Raw genomic sequence first — 19,598 nt, forward strand, 5'->3', positions numbered from 1 at the left:
TGACCACATGTCCACAACTACAGATAAGTAGCACCAATCATGAGTGAGAGTGGGGCCTGACCTGAGCTATTTTGATTTGTTTTGATTAAGGCCACTATCTGTCCAAGGCTTCCTAGGCCATCTCCAATCGAATTAGGGGCAAATAACCATGTTTAGCCCTATAGCCTTGTAAGAAATTATATTTTAATGAATAATGTCATACCATATTTTATACCATCTCCAACCAAGGGGGCCATAGGCCAAACATAGTCATTTGGCAAAAAATTCATCTCCAACTGAGGGGGCCAAAAGGTCATAGGCCAAACATAAACCCCTCAATAATTTATTATTTTAATTGAATTAATATAGTTAATTAAATTAAACTACCATATTAAAATAAGGTTTTCGGACATATTTTAAGTGCCACTTGCCACAATAACGAAGAAAGCGTGGTATTGTTGCACCGGCCACAAAGTCATGCTTAACATTCTAACGTTGGAGGGCTAGCTAGAAATGGCCAGCCCGCTGGCCTGATTTATAGGTTTTGGTCCGATAGGCCCCACAAGCTATTTGCCCTATCCCTCAATTGAAGACGATTTTCGTGTCATTCCGAATTATTTTTAACCTTTTGATCTTTTGACTAGTCAGTTGGAGATAACCTTATTGCTACAAAGAAGGCTCAAGAAACAACGGGTCTAATGGTCACAACTCACAAGGATGGGTGGAGGGTATTTCCGTCTTTCAAAAAAAATCGAACATTCAAAAAGTGCAGAAAATTGCAACGGTCCGCAAATCAAATGCTTCCCTCTGGGGAGGGAGAGAAACCCTAATCGGAAAAGAAAATCCATCCATTTTTCTTTTGTGGGTTTGATTCGATACTTGGATTTTTCGATTTACTGATTATTTTGAATTTTAGAGCAGCAGGAGCTATTTATTTAGTAAACAGAGAGAGAGAGAGAGAGAGAGAAACCCTAATCGGAAAAGAAAGTCCATTTTTCTTTTGTGAGTTTGATTCGATACTTGGATTTTTCTATTTACTTATTACTTTGAATTTTAGGGCAGCAGGATCTATTGATTTAGTAAATAGTTGATTTGATAAGTTGTTCGTAAATTGCCTGCTTTCTATTTTCTATTTATTTGTTATTGGGTGTTGGTGTTAACGAATCATAATGGCCGCAGTAGATTTGAATAAATCAGCAAAAACCCTAACAGCCGGCGATGAAAGTAAGATTACAAGTCAGACATCGGAAAATATGATCAAGCCTTGTCACTCCCACTCCTGCAAATCCTAATCCCAGTTCCAATCCCAATATCCCAATATCCCAATATCCCAATCCCAATCCAGGAGGCTGATTGCCAACCCCAGCTTCCACTCAAGTAAGTAAACCATCCCTTATTTCTCCACACCTTATACTATTTTCTCATTACCTTTCCTTTATAAAAACAATTCTGTTTAAAATTAGTCTATATTTTTTTGTAAATGTGTAGATATAGGATTATAGCGGAATTGTTTGCTCATATGAATTGTTCCTTGAGATTGCTTCTTCTGAGTAAAAGGTCGCCTACTTTTCAAAATGTTTTTGCTCAGGTGAAAGTCATGGCACAAAGATAATGCCTAACCCTTCACAATATTCCTGTTTGATAGTGCATTTCTTTCATATGCTGGTTGGCGCCTAGCGGTGGTGGGTGTTGCTTTTCCACTTATAACCAAGTGTTCTTCTTTTCCTTTCCTTTTTTCAGAAAGTTCTTGCACATGCATCTTACTTAACTGAAATTTGTACTTCCGGAAACCATAAAGATAGATAGTATTTTGGCGCAGGACTAGAAAACTCTATGCACCAATCCAGATATGAATATCACCTTGCTAGTTGATGTTGTAGAAACTCACTCTCAAGTACCTGACTTTATGGCTCTGCGCCAAGTTTTTAATTTTAGGCTTATTCATTTCTTCGCCCTGCATCCTGAGGTATGCCTACTCTTTCTCAGAATATTTTCCCCACTTTTCCTTCTTCAATATGAAAGACTGCTGCAAGCTCCTTGATTGGTTCTAATAAGTATGTTTTAGCAAATGAAACTTGACTATATAAAACAGAAGATGTGGATCTCAACCGTGTAGGACATGAATAATGCCTAAAAATGTTAATTTAGCTTGATTTGAGTGACATATGATAGTCTTGTGGTATATGAAATGTTAGTGATCAGATTGAGCTGGCTTCAACTTAGTGATTCTGCTTTGTAGGATCGGGATTAGTTATTTAGTGACACGTAGAAGATGAAACAGTTGCATGCCAGAAAGTTTGATTGAGTAATTTTCAGATGACAGCCCATTTTGTATAAATGTACAAAGAAAAGATTAAGTTTATTTCAACAAATTGATTATGTTTCCTCCACTTGGGCATACCTCTTTGCATCCTGTATTAGTGTATTTGATTAATCGGATAGGTAATATTCTATGTAATATTTGGGTGTTAAAAGATAAAAGAAATGAACTCATGCATTTTTATTTTTGAGATAAAGGCTTGTGATGTTCTAGATGCCATTTTGGTAGAGCCTTTTAGCCAAAGACAGCGTGTTATTGTTGCTCAAACAGAAAAGGCCCAGCTCTTAGCATCTCCATCCCCCACGCCATCTGATGGTGTTAGGAACAACAAAAATGGGCAGAATAAAGTATTTACTATTCAATCTTCCAATTTTAAGAGTAAATCGGAGCTAGATATCTAAAAATGGGAAGTAGAAGGAATCATGTTTTGAATTTCGTATTATCAACCACTCAGTACACCTGAACCACCCACAATGCTCTATTGCTTCAAGTGTATCTGAAAGCCCTCATGTAAAGCTCACCTCATCTGCTGACAGTTTCAGGTACAAACACCTGCACTATTGACACCAAGGAGATCAATGCCCAATTGTGACGCCGAGCATGAGACCATAAACAGCCAATCAACATCATGTTATAAGCCTGCAAAAAGAATTCTAGACTTCTCGCACTTGGAAGGTGATAAGATTGCATTGGATTGTATAACAGATTAGTCAGACTACTACAAAGTTGTAAACCAAAACATCCCTAAGACTACAGAAACACCTTTTGAGGATGAAAATGTTACTTTTTCTCTGGAACCACAAAAGGTATGTTATTTTAGAACTTTTCAATTATTCTTGTAAATTGGCATTGGCATACTTTAAATTTAGTTCTTTACTGTTTTCTTAAACTTGCATAGTCATAACTTTCTTTTCTAAAGGCTGTTGAATTGATTGACTTGGGGCAATTTTAAATTTTGTCAAGTGAAGTGTTTATTTCAAGGTTCATGATGAGATCAACTAGATTTACTGCATCAAAACTCTGGTATTTTTCCTCTGGTGTGTGTGCGTGTGTGTGTGTGTGTTCATTTATCTTAAGAAAGCTCATACTATCGATCAATTCTGCATGATATGACACCAGGAAATATAATGATGTTTCTTTTGTCCAAGTAGATATTGTTTATGAGAACTTAAATGTGCAATCCCTTTTTTTGTACTTTTTACCTGTTACATTATTTGAACTTAATTCTGTCTCCCACTAACATGGAGCCTATAGGTCAAGCAGATAATTGGTTACGCTGATAAGGATTGCAAGCGCATCACTGTGCCATCAAATCTCTGCTTGCATAGATGATGTGGTTACTATAGTTCACGGGATATTCAAGTCTTTAAACTGGTCCCTAATCACAAATTGTGCACAAGATAATTATGACTTATGAGTAGCTTGGATATTGTTAAAAGAAGTGTGTGTCAATGAGTTAAACTCTTGCTTTTTTTTTTTGTTGCATTATCTAAACTAGGTGTTTCATGACTTGACCATTTTTTTTTTTTCCTTTTCAGGAGAAGTCAAAGAACATATTGATCTTCTTAAAAGGTATGTTCCAAATTTGTTCCATATGGAGTTGCTAGTGGAGATACTGTGTACAAGTAAGCTTCATTTTTATTCCGTTAATTTGTCAGTAACATCCTTACACATGAAGAGATGTCTGGTATGTGATTAGAAGACTTGATAAGATCAATGTTGTTAGGCCTTTTCCAGTGACATCAGTTTCTCATAAGAATATCAAAATTTCTGTAAAAAAATACCGTGAGAAATATCCTTGTGGTGTCCCCCAAAGGAAGGTTCTTACGTGTTGCCCACTATTCCCTCTGCGGTGGGGAATCATCTTTCTGGCCCATGGTGTGCACAAACCCTTTTAACACAAGGGATGAGGACATGATAGGTTTTTCTTTTTAATGTTAATGTTGGGCAGGAGCACCCACGCAATGTTAAGAGAATCTCAATTTGGTTAGGAACGTTGACTTCGTTTTTACTAGTGTATTATTCGATTGAAGGTTATGTAGGGGAAATCACAGGTTTAACCCTTAATAATAAAGCATTTCTAGTATATCTTGTTCAGGTGTGGTCTTCTATCTCGTTTAACTTTGGTATATCTTGTTCAGTTTTATGAGGGAAAAATTATATCAAGAAGTTCCTGATTATCCTTTGTAGATTACAAGTTTATTTGTTGTAGAGAGATTATATTCACATCCCAAATTACTTTTTTCATACTTTCTTATTTTAAATATTTTTTTGATATTCTACACCTGATTAACACTTGATAGAAAATATTTTAAAAAATTAAAAAAGTGTGAAAGACGTAATTTTCGATGTGTGAATATAATTTATTTCTTTTTGTATTATGGATATTTGTTTTTCATCATCTTATTCAAAAGCTTGTCGCGACTATTTTCTTTCATGCTGTTTTTTCATTTTAGAAGTTGGAAGCAAATCATTTGTCTGTCAAATTGATATTTTTTTGTCCGATGACAATGACGTGCAGAATCAAGAAGGTGGCAGATTCAAAATGTGTCAAAGTTTGAGGAGAAGAGGATACAAGTGTACTAGTGATTGTGACAGATTCGATCAACCGGAATTAGATCCTCTCCGGATCTCTTCACTAGGGATCCGGATGATCAATTAATATTAACCGCTCATCAAAGATCATGCAGTCGCAATTGAATATTTCTTTTATTTTCAAAATTAAAGTAGTCTCGTTTTGCCTGAAAAATATATAAAAGAAAAAAGTTGTGGCCGCATGATTTTTGATGAACGGTTATTATTAATTGATTCTCATTATCCTCAGTGAGGGAATGTCACATCCCGGACCAGGGCAGATCACTTTCCGGGTCCGTTCCACCGTAGCACGATATTGTCCACTTTGAGCTTACCATTCCCTCACGGTTTTGTTTTTTGGGAACTCACGAGCAACTTCCAAGTGGGGGTTACCCATCATGGGATTGCTCTAGCCCTCTTCTCGCTTAACTTCGGAGTTCCTACGGAACCCGAAGCCAGTGAGCTCCCAAAAGGCCTCGTGCTAGGTAAGGATGAGAATATACGTATAAGGATTACTCTCCTGTGCAATGTGGGATGTCACAATCCACCCTCCTTAGGGGCCTGATGCCCTCGTCGGCACACTTCCGGCCAGGGATTGGCTCTAATACCAATTTGTCATATCCCAGCCCGGGGCGAATCACTTCCCCGGCCTGCTCTACTACCATGTCTGCTTTGGGCTTACCATTCCCTCACGGTTTTGTTTTTGAGAACTCATGAACAACTTCCCAGTGGGTCACCCATCATGAGATTGCTCTAGCCCCCTTCTCGCTTAACTTCGGAGTTCCTACGGAACCGAAGTCAATGAGCTCCCAAGGCCTCGTGCTAGGTAGGGATGAGAATATTCATATAAGGATCACTCCCCTGGGTGATATGGGATGTCACAATCCACCCCCCTTAGAGGCCCGACGTCCACCGTTGCACGATATTGTCTGCTTTGGGCTTACCATTCCCTCACGATTTTGTTTTTTGGAAACTCACAAACAACTTCCCAGTGGGTCACCCATCATGGGATTGCTCTAGCCCCCTTCTCGCTTAACTTCGGAGTTCCTACGGAACCCGAAGCCAGTGAGTTCCCAAAAGACCTCGTGTTAGGTAAGGATGAGAATATACATATATGGATCACTCCCCTGGGCGATGTGGGATGTCACAGGGAATCCAAAGAGGATCTAATTCCTTTAGATATAAAAAAGAAAAAAATTGTGGCCGCACAATATTTGATTAACGGTTGTTATTAATTGATTTCGGGGATCCCCAGAGAGGGAATTCGGAGATGATCTAATTCCCGGAGTAGGATTATCTCCCCTCTTTTTTCCCCTCCCCTCCTATTTGAACGGTCACGGTTAAGCTACGTTAACATCTTATATTAATTTTTTATAGTAAGAGAAAGACAAAATAAAAGAATATGAGAGGAAGGAATGGAAAGATGATGGAAGAGAATCCTAGTCCCTAATTCCCGATCAACTGATTGAATTGATACAGTGGCCCTGCAATGCAAAAAATAATAATAATAATTTATTCGTTGACAAAAAAAATATGAATTTATTCGACAACTTGCAAAAAAAATATGAACTTATTCGACAACTTAATTCATTCATATAAGATGGGCAGGCATAGTCATTCACCTTTAGATTATGAATGGTGAAGAAAAATGAATGTGCTTTTGAACCTTATTATTAAATTTAAAGGAGGTGATCACAAATCCTTGATCATTCAGAGTGAGCAAGAGAACAACACTCTGTAAAAAAAATTCCTTATGATTTCATCGGTTTTGAACTCATGACCTCTTTTAACATAAACTTGACTAAGAAGGCACGTTACACATTGTTAAGAAAACTCACAAACATTATTAAAACATTATTCCACTAGAATAAGTATTAATTCAAGAAACAAAATACAATTTATAATGTACTTACTTATTGACTATATATTTGTATAGATAGGTATTTGTTCACACGTGTGATGACAATATTTGTATTGAGTTCGACAATAAGTTTGTGATTCTTGTGACTTAGGTGGGTGGATCGACAACTAATTATAAAGTATTTTTGTAAATATTCTATCATTTATAAATAAAAAAGATAAATTTTATGCGTGTCTTTCCTATGGTATAGTAAATGTTTATGCATCTTAAAAAAAATTATAATGTAATTTAAGCAAATATTTTTAGGAATACAACGATACGTTGACTCTAAGGAGTAATGAGATAAATTGGTATCAAAGTTATTAGCCATGAAACTCGAACATAAGACTCTTTTACTTAGGTGTGAAGATGAGTACCACTAATTAATGGCAATTGAGTAACTAGTTGGAAAAAAAAAAACTTTTTAAAGACGATATGAATAAATTTTGAAATAAAGCGAGATATATGAGGTCAAGTTCAACTTGTAAGCGAGATAGATGGCATCAAGTTCAAATTGTTTAGGAATCTCAAATGGCATAAAAAATAAAATTATTATTGGTCTGGTTTCTATAAAAATTAAGAAATTTAGAATAACAATGATGGAGATTAGTTCAAAAGAATACATAGACTCAAATCCACTTGTAGACCTTATTTGCATCTCAAAGGAAAATCTAAAATAAGTCTAAATTTAAATTCGTGCATCATTTGGAAAAGAATGTATATAAACCTTTGGGTTTATTTTCTTTTTCTTTTTCATTTAACCGACGCGGGCTCGAGTGTACATCCCATCAGAAAACGAGGTGATAATCAAACCCTATCAGGAACGCACCACGTGGCAAGAGAGGTGGGTTGGTGACCGTCGGATGTTGAGGGGAGGCGAGAGAGGGCTTTTATAGCGAGAGAGAAAACCTAACCATAGCGCCGTCTGAGGTGAAGGCTTTGGATTCGTAATCTTTTTATCTTCTTATCCCGAACGCACAAACCCTAGGGAGGCCAAAACCCCCAAATCCCCCAACGCCAAGGTGAAGACTTTCTCACTCGCTCTCTCTTGTCGTCAATCCTTTTATTTTGTTGATGGAATCTGTTTCTGTTTCTGTTTTGTTTACTGGAATAGGTCTTTTGTTTTGATTCCTCTTGTGCTTGTTTGCTGGCTAATCAAGTGATTGAGGATGGTTTATTGAGCAGTGCACCCTTTGTATTGTGTTTGTTTTTGTTTGTAATTTGCTGCTGTTTGCGTCGTTGAAGCTTGTTCGTTGGTGGGTAAAGCTAAATCAATCATTTCTGGTGCAAATTTTGTAGTTTTGGATTTCTAGTTTTGATCGTGTGGGCAGCCAAAAGAGTACGTTTGAAATATTTACTCGGTGGGATTCCGAATGCATCTGCCACAGCTGTGCACTTATTGCACGCATATGTCGTCATTGGTGTCACTGTATAAGTAGAAGCGTCTTCGGGCGAATGGGTGTGATAGTGCCCAATTATGAATTCTGAACGTGAACGGGGTTTTACTTCGACAGTGTCACCAGTATTACTTTGTCAAATTTGGTAGTCTTGTTTGTATTCAGTCGTATAGGTCTATATATATACTTATAAATTCTCTTGCTTTCTTGTCATTGTTGCCTTAAGCCTTTAAACCGCTTGCTTATTCCCATTTCATTATATGTCTCCTAACATGGTTAACTTGTTCTCTCATCTTTTAAAGAAGATAAACTGAACTTTGAAGATTTTTTTTAATGTTTATAGGATTTGGAAGACGTTTTGAACTCAATTATTCAGTGTGCCAAGTTGTATAATTGATGGGTCTTTTCTTTGGTTGCATGTTGTCACCTCATAGAGCGTTTTTATTGAAGTTTCTATAATTCATGCTTATCTTTCTTAATACAATATGAGATTGAAGAAACAAGATAACCGAAAGTGGAAATGAAAAGTTCATTATTTGACACTTGTAAAACAAAAGGCTTTGTGAGCTGGAGGTTTTACTGCTTAAAACTTAGATTAACAATAATGTAATTAAAGATGCAATGTTTTGTCTCTTGAAACTTTTTGTTGCATGTCTCAATTAAAACTCATGACTTCATCTCATTATACACTTACTTTATGCAGATGAATAGGGAGAAGCTTATGAAGATGGCTGGTGCGGTTCGCACTGGTGGAAAGGGCAGCGTGAGGAGGTGAGTTAAACTCTCACTTTGAAATTCTTCTTGTCCACCAATCTAATTCAGAGTCCGAATCTTCAAGTGCTAGCTTTAATGAGTATGTGTTGGATATTCTTGTGGTTGATGATTTATGTGATGCGGTTACCCTGATGGTATGTTCAGTAAATTGTTGTTTTACTATGTTTTGCTTTTCTTAAGAGGATCTTCATCTGGCGTTTGATTGACTTCTTAGTGCAATCACTTTATAATAAAAATTACTGCCTGTTTGGCAATAGTTTCAGTATAAAACATAGTCATCAGTGGTTTAATAGTTTCAGTATAAAACATAGTCATCAGTGGTTTTGTAGTTATCTCGCTTCTGTTGCATTATCTTCCTGTTGTCTGTATGTGATTTCGCTTATTAATTTATGCTCTTAACTTCAGGAAGAAGAAGGCTGTTCACAAGACAACCACCACAGATGACAAAAGGCTTCAGAGCACCCTTAAGAGAATAGGGGTGAATGCTATTCCTGCTATCGAGGAAGTTAACATATTTAAGGATGATGTAGTTATCCAGTTCATAAACCCCAAAGGTGAAGCCAGCCCTACAAAACTCTGGTCCTGTATATTATCAGTTTGTTTCAAGTTTTTTCCCACTAATAGTTGATGATTTTCCTTGTACGTTTCAGTTCAAGCTTCAATTGCTGCCAACACTTGGGTTGTTAGTGGCTCTCCTCAAACAAAGAGTATGCTACTATTTCTTTTGAGTTTTTTTGAGTTTGAAATTTGTTTAGAATATCAGACCATCTGGCAAAACAACACACTGCTTGAGTTTTAAAATATCAAACATATTTACATTCGTGTGTGGCTGTGCGTTGACATCATGATGCATTTGGCTTTTGACGGCCAATTTTGCTGTTGTTTATACCTTTGATTGTCTTTTTTTAGATTTTAGACATATTTTCATGTAACTTGACATATGATCTTTATTGTAGAGTTGCAAGATATTCTTCCCAGTATTATCAGCCACTTGGGTAAGTGTGTTTGCAAACCTTTTTATTTTGTTCTTGCTTATGTGAATCAGTTGACAGTTGTCAAATTCTTTTTCACACCTTTGATTATTTTCAGGGCCAGATAACTTGGACAATTTGAAGAAGTTGGCTGAGCAGTTCCAGAAGCAAGCACCTGGTGCTGGTGGAGCTGCTGCACAAGAGGACGATGATGATGAGGTTCCCGAGCTTGTGGCTGGGGAAACATTTGAAGCCGCTGCAGAGGAGAAGAACAAGGAGGAGAATCAAGCTTCGTAGGGAATTTTAAGGGGATTTTGTGTCATTTTATATACTTTTGATGCTGGGGAAGTTTTTGATTTTGTTTTTACCTTGTCATGTCTGACCATGTTTGATGGATTCTCCTTATGATACATTGGGTAGTAGTCTATCTTTTGGTTAAAATTTAGTTTTACTATTTCTGAATTTTTGGTCGATTATTGTGCTTAATTGTGTTGAAATTGGATGATCCTTGTTAAAATAACGAAATATGCAACACAAAGTCTGTGAGGATGATCAGGATATGCGAAGCTTTCATCAGTAACCAAAAGCACCTTTAGCAGTTTTGCGTCGAACAATTGATGAATCTGCATTCAGCAATGCTTTCATCATTACGCTCTCCGACTTTAGAAGGCAAATAGCACACATCAACAGTTGGGAGTCGTCTATCAGTTGGCAGTTGGAGTGTAGGGCTGGTTTGGTATGTTCGAACCGAAAATTTTGGGGGCGGGAATACGACGACCGATCTCGAACTGAAATTTTGAGATTTCCAAAATCGAACCTGCATTAAAATCAAAATCATCTAGATTGAAATTGAAATCATCTAAACTTGCATTAAAAACTCAAATTGAAATTAAAAGGACAGTGACGGTGAATCGGTGAACATTGATGGTCGAGAGAGATAGAGTGAGGAGATAGTCAAATGGATCTGCATCCTCCTCCTAACCCAAGTCCCCAATTCGAAACCCTAACCTTAATTCAAAACCCCACACACATAGACTGGAGAGAATCGGTGGTGGGGATAAGGATGTGAGATGTGATGGTGGCCAAAGCGGAGAGATTTCTTCGAAGTGAGATTGTGAGAGGGTGGGTGGCTGTTGAGCTTCGAATTCGAGAAGGAGAGACATAGAGAGTATGAGACTGAGTGAACTTAAGGCTTGAAGGTCTGAGCCCTTCAAACAAAGCCAAACTCTTGGTCAAGATCAACGATGTTATCAGTTTAGCTGTTGCCATTCCTGCAACGTGTTTTTTAGCGAGGGATGAGAAGTCGAAGAAAGAAAGAAAGAGAGGTCAGTCGAGAAAGAGAGGTGAGTCACTTGTGTGATGTGGCAGGATTCGAAGACGGCAAATAAGGAGGACGAGAGAAATCGGTGAAGGATGAGAGAATAGGGTGAGGTGAGGTCGAGAGAGAGTGAGTTTTATTTGGATTCAACGGTTGAGATTAAATCTCAACCAAATCTGATGACTGTTACAATCTCAAATATTCGGGATCGGTTCGGGGTAAAATGAGAGAGTGAGGGCTTCATCAGTTCATCCCCACCATCGATGCACTCAGACATGTTTGAGAAAGATTGAGAAGAAAATTTTTGGATCGGTTCAAGATAGGGTGCCGAAATTTTTGAGATTTTTTTTATTTGGTTTAGGAATTTTTTCGGTTCGATTTCGAATTTTGGGTTTCTTTTTTTCCAACCCTAGGAGTGTCTGTGAGTGCATGTGCCCGTATCTTTCCAAATCTTTCATTTTATTCTCCGTGCGAGTACACGTATCATCTCCATCGTCCACCGTGAAAACCGCCCCAAAGGTTCCCAGTATCTCCCTGTCAAAACTTATCAAGACAAACCCTTGTTTCTGTCTCCTCACACGGCAAAGGGTGCGAAAAATCACCGCAAAATCAGATCCAAATTGGTTGTCTACTGAACTCAGGGAATGTTGCAGGCCCACCGGAAAACGAGAAACTTGTATTGTCGCCCAAGTCCACTGCATGTCGTGCCTGCTTGCCTGCCAGTGCCGTGGGTACTACAGTGTCTCAATTTCTTTTTGTAACACTGTTAAACAACATATTCTGGAGTGCCGTGGGTACTCCAGTGTCTCAATTTCCACGACTACATGTATCACAAAGAAATTATTTGTTAGGCTATATTGGATTAATAATCCCCGTGATAACAAGGTAATGATAGTCTCGAAAAAATTCGGATTTAATCCTTATAGTAGATTCCGTTAGAATTCAAGTCCAATTAACATTTCCGTCAATTTTCTGTTAACTCATTCAGCCTTTATAACCAAAAGAAACAAAAAAAAACTCATTCAGGCTTTGAATTCTTTGCTCTATGCTTCGAATCCATTCAAAGCTCTTTTGCCCATAAGAGAAACTAGATTTTTATTTTTTTATTTTATTTATATATATATATATATGCAGCACTAAAAAAAAACTCATTTCGTCAACATTTCTGTTAACCCACCCCGTCTTTTTTCCAGATGGAAGAACTGAAATCCAATCCCAAAACCAACCAGCCAACAAAAACCAATCGATGGTTCGACTAATTCGTTGAGAATCGCACACCTATATATCAAGCAAAACAAAAGCCAAGAAACATGAAAAAAGGAGCATAAATCAATGGTTTGTTTCTGAGATTTGTTTCAGAAATTTGTTTCCGTGATTGTTAAATCCCCCTAATTTCATCTTGGACCTCCTTGTTGAGGATTGCATGTAATCTTTGTTTGGGGTTTGATTGTTTTGTACCGAACTGTTTTGTGTGGTTATGGTTAAGTCACGTTAATATTTTATATTATTATTTATTTTTGTCTTATTATATATATAAAAAAATAATATAAAATATTAACGTGGCTTAATCGTGACTACACAAAACAGGAGGACACTAGAAGTGGAAGGGCAGGCTGGAAGTCTGGAGAGAAAAGGAGAGAGAGAGATGGGATGCAGAGAAGCAGGCGGGCAGAGGCAGAACCCAAGTGGGTGATAAGCTATCCGGGAAAAAGCCAAGGTGGGAGGCGTGTGTGGGAATGTTAACGGAGAGTACAGAAATGTTAATTTTAGATTTGAATTCTAACGGATTTCACCACAAGTGTTTAAATTTGAATTTTTTCACCACAGAATCTATCCTTATATTACTCTATTACCACAAAGGCCATTAATCCAATTTAGCCTTGTAGACATCGAAATTTCAGTAAAAAAAAAAAAAACAAATGTTCACCAATGCATTAAAGTTTTGACGTGTCAAGGCATACATGGCATACGCCACGTGTTGTACAAATTGTACACATGGCGTGTGACTCAACAAAATAGGAAGAAATACCCTTGAAGGATTAAACAAGTTTTTCTTCTCATTTTGGGCAATGACAAGACAAGTACATTTCAATCCATTGAGGATCAAAACAAGTTTTTCTTCTCATGTTGGGCAATGACAAGGCAAACAAACTTCAATCCATTACGGATCAAAGCAAGTTTTTCTCATTTGGGCAATGACAAAGCATACACATTTCAAGTTTAAAATGGTGTTAAGTGGGAAATTAGGCCATAAGTTACACCACTTCAAGTTTAAAATGGTATTAAGTGGGAAATTAGGCCATAAGTTACACCACTTCAATTTCAATATTGCATTAAGTGGGAAAATTAGGCAATGGTGCTTGGAAAGGAAAAAAATATTTTGTGGTGGTGATTCATTCTCAAAGCCTATAAATAGGCTTCTCCATCAAGGTATCAAGCATCAACCAATTCACAAATACATTTCTCCACACACCAAAACCTTGAAGCCTTAGAGTTCTAAAGCTCTCAAGAAAATCCCGAAGGATCAAGAAAGCACTCTTCGTTCTTCGTCAAATCCTCCCTCAAGATCAAGCCCCAACGGCCCTTGAAGAACTTCCACCAACTCAAGATCAAGCCCCGACGGCCCTTGAAGAAAGTGTTCATCCGTTCATCCCAAGATCAAGCCCCAACGGCCCTTGAAGAACTTCCACCAACTCAAGATCAAGCCCCAACGGCCCTTGAAGAACTTCCACCAACTCAAGATCAAGCCCCGACGGCCCTTTGGATCAACAACCTCAACAAATCCACACATCCAATCGTTCTTCAAGATTAAGCCCAAAAGCCCTTGAAGATCCACTCATCCATCAACCTTCAAGATCAAGCCCAAAAGCCCTTGAAGAAATCCACACAATCATTATTCAAGATCAAGCCCCGACGGCCCTTGAAGAAAGTGTTCATCCGTTCATCAACTGTTCATCCTTAAATCAAGCCCCGACGGCCCTTTGGATCAACAACTCATCCACAAACCTATACCCTACGAAGATAGAATCAGATGACCAAATTTGAGAGAGATCGTAACCCCAAAATCATTAAACCCAAAAATATTATTTTGTACACGTTATTCTTGTTTCTTGTTTCAAGGAACTTTCGTGTTCACAAGCCTATTTGTTATGATAGTCATCGATTTGTTCAGCACATGTAGATGGCTAAATAATATTCAAATAATTTAAGATGTGATATTTAGATGACGGCGAAAGAGAACTAACAGCATCAGTTATGACGTTTGTATGGTGAATTAATGTCGTATATGGTACGCGGACAGCTAATCCCCAATGTTTTAAAACAAATGCTTCATAGAAAATTAAGCAACCCCAACCAGTTCGAAGAACAGCGCATGAAATTGACATTATTGATATTAGAAACCCAAGCAAAAAAAGGGTAAAACTAAAACCTTGAGGAAAATAAAAACACATGTAGAAGCTAATTACCGGAGATGAGCTAGCTCTCGTTAATTTGCTCATCTCCAAATTACAAAACACGTCTTGCTAATTGCTAATGTGCTGCCTGCATTTTCTAGTTGTGGGACTGGTTGTGGTTGGCAATGGAAAGGGCCTTGTGAAGATTTCTGAAAGCTTTCTCGTAGCGCAAGAATCCCATGAACCAGAAGTCGAAATCATCGTGGGTAACTATTTCAATGTACTTCTGTTGTGGTTTGTTGACATTCTCGCTTTGGTTCGCTGTTTTGATCTTCCTTATTGGTATCTGAACTTTGTAATGCGTTCTGAGGAGTTGCAGTTGTCCAGCAGCAGCAGGAGCAGAAGGAGAAGAAGGGAGAGTGATGGGTCTTTCGCTGCAAAAAGCAAGCTTTTGGGTAGAAATGAAAAGGAGGCCAGGAATGGGACCGGCGGTGGTAGATAGGTAGCATTGGGAGGCCTTCAAAAGCTCTTCTCCTTGGCTGACACCGAATATCTGTTTAAAAATATTGGCCCTCCCACCCTCTTGAATGATTCTTGCCCCCAAACTCAACTTGCCCTTCACTGTTTCTGACAGCTTGTGCCCGAGTTTCACTGCAATTCGAATTCCAATTTATTCACATATGCAAGTATAAATAAATAAATAAATATATATATATATATATATCATCTATGATTGATTCTATAGCTTAATTAGGTTGTATTAGGAGGACAGGAAGAGTAGATGAATTAATAAGACCGACTGACTCTCACCGTGGTCGCGTATCCTGTATGCGAAACTGCTACTTTTCTTCCCTAATTTTTTGTTGAGGCCTTTCCTCGAATCATCTCCATCTGTACTCGCAAAAATATATACATTAACTGCAGTTGCAAAACAAGCACACACACAGTAGAGAGGCGAAGAGAGAGGGGGACGCACAGGTGGAGGTGGTGTTGAAGGAGGAAGATGAGTGTGCAGAAGGACTATGGCATAAGCTGATAGGTTCAGATAGAGAAGATGCCTGCCTTTGCCTTTCTGGTGTTGTATCACTATCATAATCATATGAGTGCATCATGTACGGACTGCTACTGGCAACAAATTGATCTGCAAATTTCTCATTCATTTCCACTTTCTAAACTTTCTTAACTCTGAAAGATGTTGTAAGCGTGTATAGATCTGCCTCCTCTCCTTAAAAGATGGTGCTTCATGTGCTAATTTATCAGTGTCTTTATAATTGTATCTGGCAATTCAATAGCATCAATATTATATTATATTAGAATAGAAGAATTGCACTTGTTATATTATATTATATTCAAGCATCAAGCACCCACCACAAGGAAGTTTCAAAGATTCTGCTCATACATAATATTATATGGCGTTGTTGACTACATATCGAAGAACCTTGTAACCCTATTTTGAATGAAACATCCTTCTAGAACACGTCGCAATTTCATGGCAATTGCCAGTTGCCTGCCTAGGCCCAGGCCCATCTTGGAAAATGGCAAAAGGAAAAACTAGTATCGCTTGGAAACCTTCAAATTCCAACGCAATAAAGTCAACAAAGGGTGGCTGTGGCTCAAGGTCAAGACAAAGGACATTCAACTCAATTCAACAACAAGACAATTTGGATAAACCCCTAAAAGGAGGAGGAGGGCTATTCCTTGCCCTTTTCCATTAGGTTTGTTACTTGTCTAGTTGTGTACTTGTGTGTCTTTGTCTAGGTTTCACAACAAACTAATTATAAATTACAATAAAGAGAGTGTATGCTGCTGTCTGTGCTGTGCTACAACTGCCTCCACCATATCCATGTGAGTCCAAGACTGCCCTTAACACCAGACTGCCTGTTCGGAATAGGGTGGTGGAAGGAGGATGAGGTAATTCGCTTGGCACCATTTCATTGGAGTTTTTGAGAGTTTATTAGTGATTTGATTGGAAGGAATTTAATTTAATTTAATTTCCTAATGACAGACTAACCATGCCAGCTTTGTCTATTCAATAGCCAATATTCCTCCACCCTCCTATCGTCCTTGCCCAATGGCCATCCCGACGGGATAAGATAAGGACCCTCACCTAACACGACAATGGCAATGGCAATGGCACTGCCATCCTTTTTCTTTTTCTTTTTTGTTTCTTTTCAACAAACAATATTATCTACACTAATGTTAGTGGGGGAGTGGTAAGTCTCACAGTGGCTAGCAATATGGTTCAAATCCTCCTTGACAAGAATCTAACCTAATACCTCACATTTACAAGTAAAACGGAATACTATTTGACCGGAATACTATTTGACCATAGTACTAAGTGACAATTTCATCCTCTTATTTACAAAAACAATAATTTTTTTTTCAAATTAGGATAACTCTTAAACTAAGCAAATGAGGTTTCTTAATCCAAAATGGATTATTCATAACATCACCAGATCTTTTGTCAATGATGTGATTTTGACGCCTCTACCCAAAATGCTCATCGTTTCTTTTAAATTACCAAATTAAACAAAAGGATTCAACCTGTTAAACATTTTGAACAACACAACAAGGTTAGGACAAAAATAAAAATAAAAAAGACAAATATGTATATCAAGATGCACATTAATTTGACAAGTGGAAGCCAGACAGCCAACATATAGTCCTAAAACAAAGCAGCACCAGCAGCCAACAGAGAGGAATCATGTCATATTATAGTTGGAGAAGACAAGCTCATGTTAGAAAAATTGTCACCAAAAAATTTCATTCCCAATAATGTGACAAGCGTAGAAAGGTAAATGTAAAATTTGTTGCCCCACGTAAGGAAATAAATATACAAAATAATCTAACCAATGCCAACTTCGTGTACAAGCAAAATGATCATGATGCATGGAAAGGGATCCTCATGATCCCTTCTATTTAATGCTCCTCATCAAACGATTCGAACCTTTGAAATTTGATCAAACGGCTAAAGTTATTATAACTTCTAGATTAGGCCTATGTTTGTAATCATTGTATTAAATTTTAAAGGTCCAGATTGTTTAATAATAAGGATTAGATGAAAGGGATCCAGAAAAAATCCCTTTCCATGATGGATTGGGTCCATTAGGTAGGGTCCAGGGTGGTCCATGATACACTAGAAGCCAAAAAAACAGCTTGGAAATGTCCTTAAGAGATCCTTCGAATGTCTCGTAGGGGACCCAAGAGTGCCCACCAATATTTGGTAAAATGCTCACTCGATGGATCACTCGGCAGCAAGCATCTACAAAACTCGGTAGGATTCGCTTGGCATTTGTTGACATGCTCCCTAAAAAGCTTTGCAGCATAGCTGGTCATATGACTACATGTCAAATAATTGTTTGAGTGTTGTGCGCGCTGTTTCCATTTAAATTTTTTTTGAATCTTTTATATTAAGTTGAGAGTTGAGACCCCAAAATTAGAAGTCCATAACTGTCACTGCGTGTTTGCGATCTTGCAGACGATGTATGATCTGTTTCTCAATCTCACTGGTTGGATTTATTTTTCTTTTTTAATCGGTACACTCATGTGTATGGTATACCGCGCCCAACTAGGATCTTTTCCTAAACTATTCTCTATTCCTAAGTATAATGACATGGACCCGTAATTTTAGCCACATAATTTTATTTGTAGAACCAAAACTAAATAAAGCGGCACTTGTTAGACAAATAAGGAATATGGTTGGAGTCCTTGTGTAATTGTATATAATATTATTATTGGAAGAATAAGCCGTCCTACAGCCGTCAAGCCGTCAAGCCGTCAAGCCGTCCTACAGCCGTCAAGCCGTTCTACAGCCGTCCTACCTTGTCCTACCTACACACTAGCCGTCCTACCTACACACTAGGACGGCTACCTTGTCCTCTACAACCGTCCTACCTTGTCCTACCTACACACTAGGACGGCTACCTTGTCCTACCTACACATTTGTATCATGTATATATATCCTTGTAATCTTGTAGAGAAAAATAATGAAAAAATAAGCATTCTCTTCCATTTGCATTCTCTTCCATAAGCATTCTCTTCCATTTGCATTCTCTTCCATTTTTCCACATTCATGTATCAATAACAAATATAATTTTTAGCCTACATACCTTTTTCTATAGCACTCTGGGTCTGGGTGGCCATATCTGCCAATTATTTCGTGTTGTTTGCTAATCTGTCTAGTATTCAACACTTAGGAATAACAATGGTTCAATTTGAGAACGAAAAATGCTATATTCATCTTCACAACTACGGAAATTAATCATATTTATCCGCAAATTAACGATTAGGGATTATTCATAACAATACTCATTGGGTAATGGATTTCCCATCAATTAACGGTTATATCCATCTTTTTCAATACAAAAATATATTCATTCCATTGATGCATAATAAATTAGTAGATATTAATTTCGTCATTAAACAGTTAATGTATAAAATGATTCAATGAACAAATCTTGTGGAGTATAAAAATTAAAATATTGAATTTAAATCATTACTGATGTCGGTTGATAATTTATATCTCTGATAAGAACCATTAAATTTTCTTTGATTTTGATTCAAAACTTTTGAACTTTCTCATAAACTACTCAAACAATGCAACTTTTGTATTCTCAAGTAATGTGTTCAATGAATAATGAATACATACATACATATATATATATATATATATATATATTATCGTTCGATTATATTATGTAAGGTTTTTAGCATAAATGATTCTTGAAATTGATTTATCCTATTAAGATAGTCATTGAAATTGAAATATAATCCCTGAAAATGAATGTCACAAATCAAGTCTTTTTGTCACATATCTGTCAAAATTTTTGTTATCTGCTGATGTGACACATAACTAGGTCTTACAAGTTTATTTAAATTTGTCATGGATTAAAAATGTTAAAATAATTAAAAAAATTATTTTATATGATTAAAAAACCTAAAAAGGAAAAAAAGAAAAAAGAAGGAGAAGA

The 19,598-nt window shown here is 37.3% G+C and overlaps 2 protein-coding genes and 1 long non-coding RNA gene across 9 annotated transcripts; 2 read left to right on the plus strand and 1 right to left on the minus strand.

The window, feature by feature from the left end:
- Positions 1-710: 710 nt before the first annotated feature.
- LOC125478871 lies at positions 711-4,385 on the plus strand. Of its 6 annotated transcripts, none has more exons than XR_007259642.1 (4): positions 711-1,356; positions 1,568-1,661; positions 2,836-3,105; positions 3,838-4,385. It is a non-coding gene; the product is annotated as an uncharacterized LOC125478871 (long non-coding RNA). The 6 variants fall into 6 exon arrangements; XR_007259643.1 differs by having other exon boundaries at positions 2,842-3,105; XR_007259639.1 differs by lacking the exon at positions 1,568-1,661 and having other exon boundaries at positions 715-1,356.
- A 3,256-nt stretch (positions 4,386-7,641) lies between these two features.
- LOC125479032 (nascent polypeptide-associated complex subunit beta-like) lies at positions 7,642-10,377 on the plus strand. The gene is made up of 6 exons (XM_048588038.1): positions 7,642-7,795; positions 8,874-8,941; positions 9,350-9,498; positions 9,595-9,651; positions 9,901-9,939; positions 10,034-10,377. The coding sequence occupies exons 2-6, from the start codon at positions 8,874-8,876 to the stop codon at positions 10,210-10,212; spliced, it is 492 nt and encodes a 163-aa protein (XP_048443995.1). The 5' UTR covers positions 7,642-7,795; the 3' UTR covers positions 10,213-10,377.
- Positions 10,378-14,591: 4,214 nt separating this feature from the next.
- On the minus strand, positions 14,592-16,139 carry LOC125478857 (putative GEM-like protein 8). 2 transcript variants are annotated; one of them, XM_048587558.1, is made up of 4 exons: positions 15,997-16,139; positions 15,605-15,905; positions 15,439-15,519; positions 14,592-15,279 (listed from the first exon to the last, which is right to left on the minus strand). In XM_048587558.1, the coding sequence occupies exons 2-4, from the start codon at positions 15,786-15,788 to the stop codon at positions 14,786-14,788; spliced, it is 759 nt and encodes a 252-aa protein (XP_048443515.1). In that variant the 5' UTR covers positions 15,789-15,905; positions 15,997-16,139; the 3' UTR covers positions 14,592-14,785. The 2 variants fall into 2 exon arrangements, with proteins under 2 accessions (XP_048443515.1, XP_048443514.1); XM_048587557.1 differs by having other exon boundaries at positions 15,605-16,022.
- Positions 16,140-19,598: the final 3,459 nt, after the last annotated feature.

This window comes from the organism of the source record quoted next, unplaced genomic scaffold (assembly GCF_019419815.1).
Source record: "Pyrus x bretschneideri cultivar Hongxiangsu unplaced genomic scaffold, Pyrus_bretschneideri_v1 Contig27, whole genome shotgun sequence".
Taxonomy (NCBI): Eukaryota; Viridiplantae; Streptophyta; class Magnoliopsida; order Rosales; family Rosaceae; genus Pyrus; species Pyrus x bretschneideri.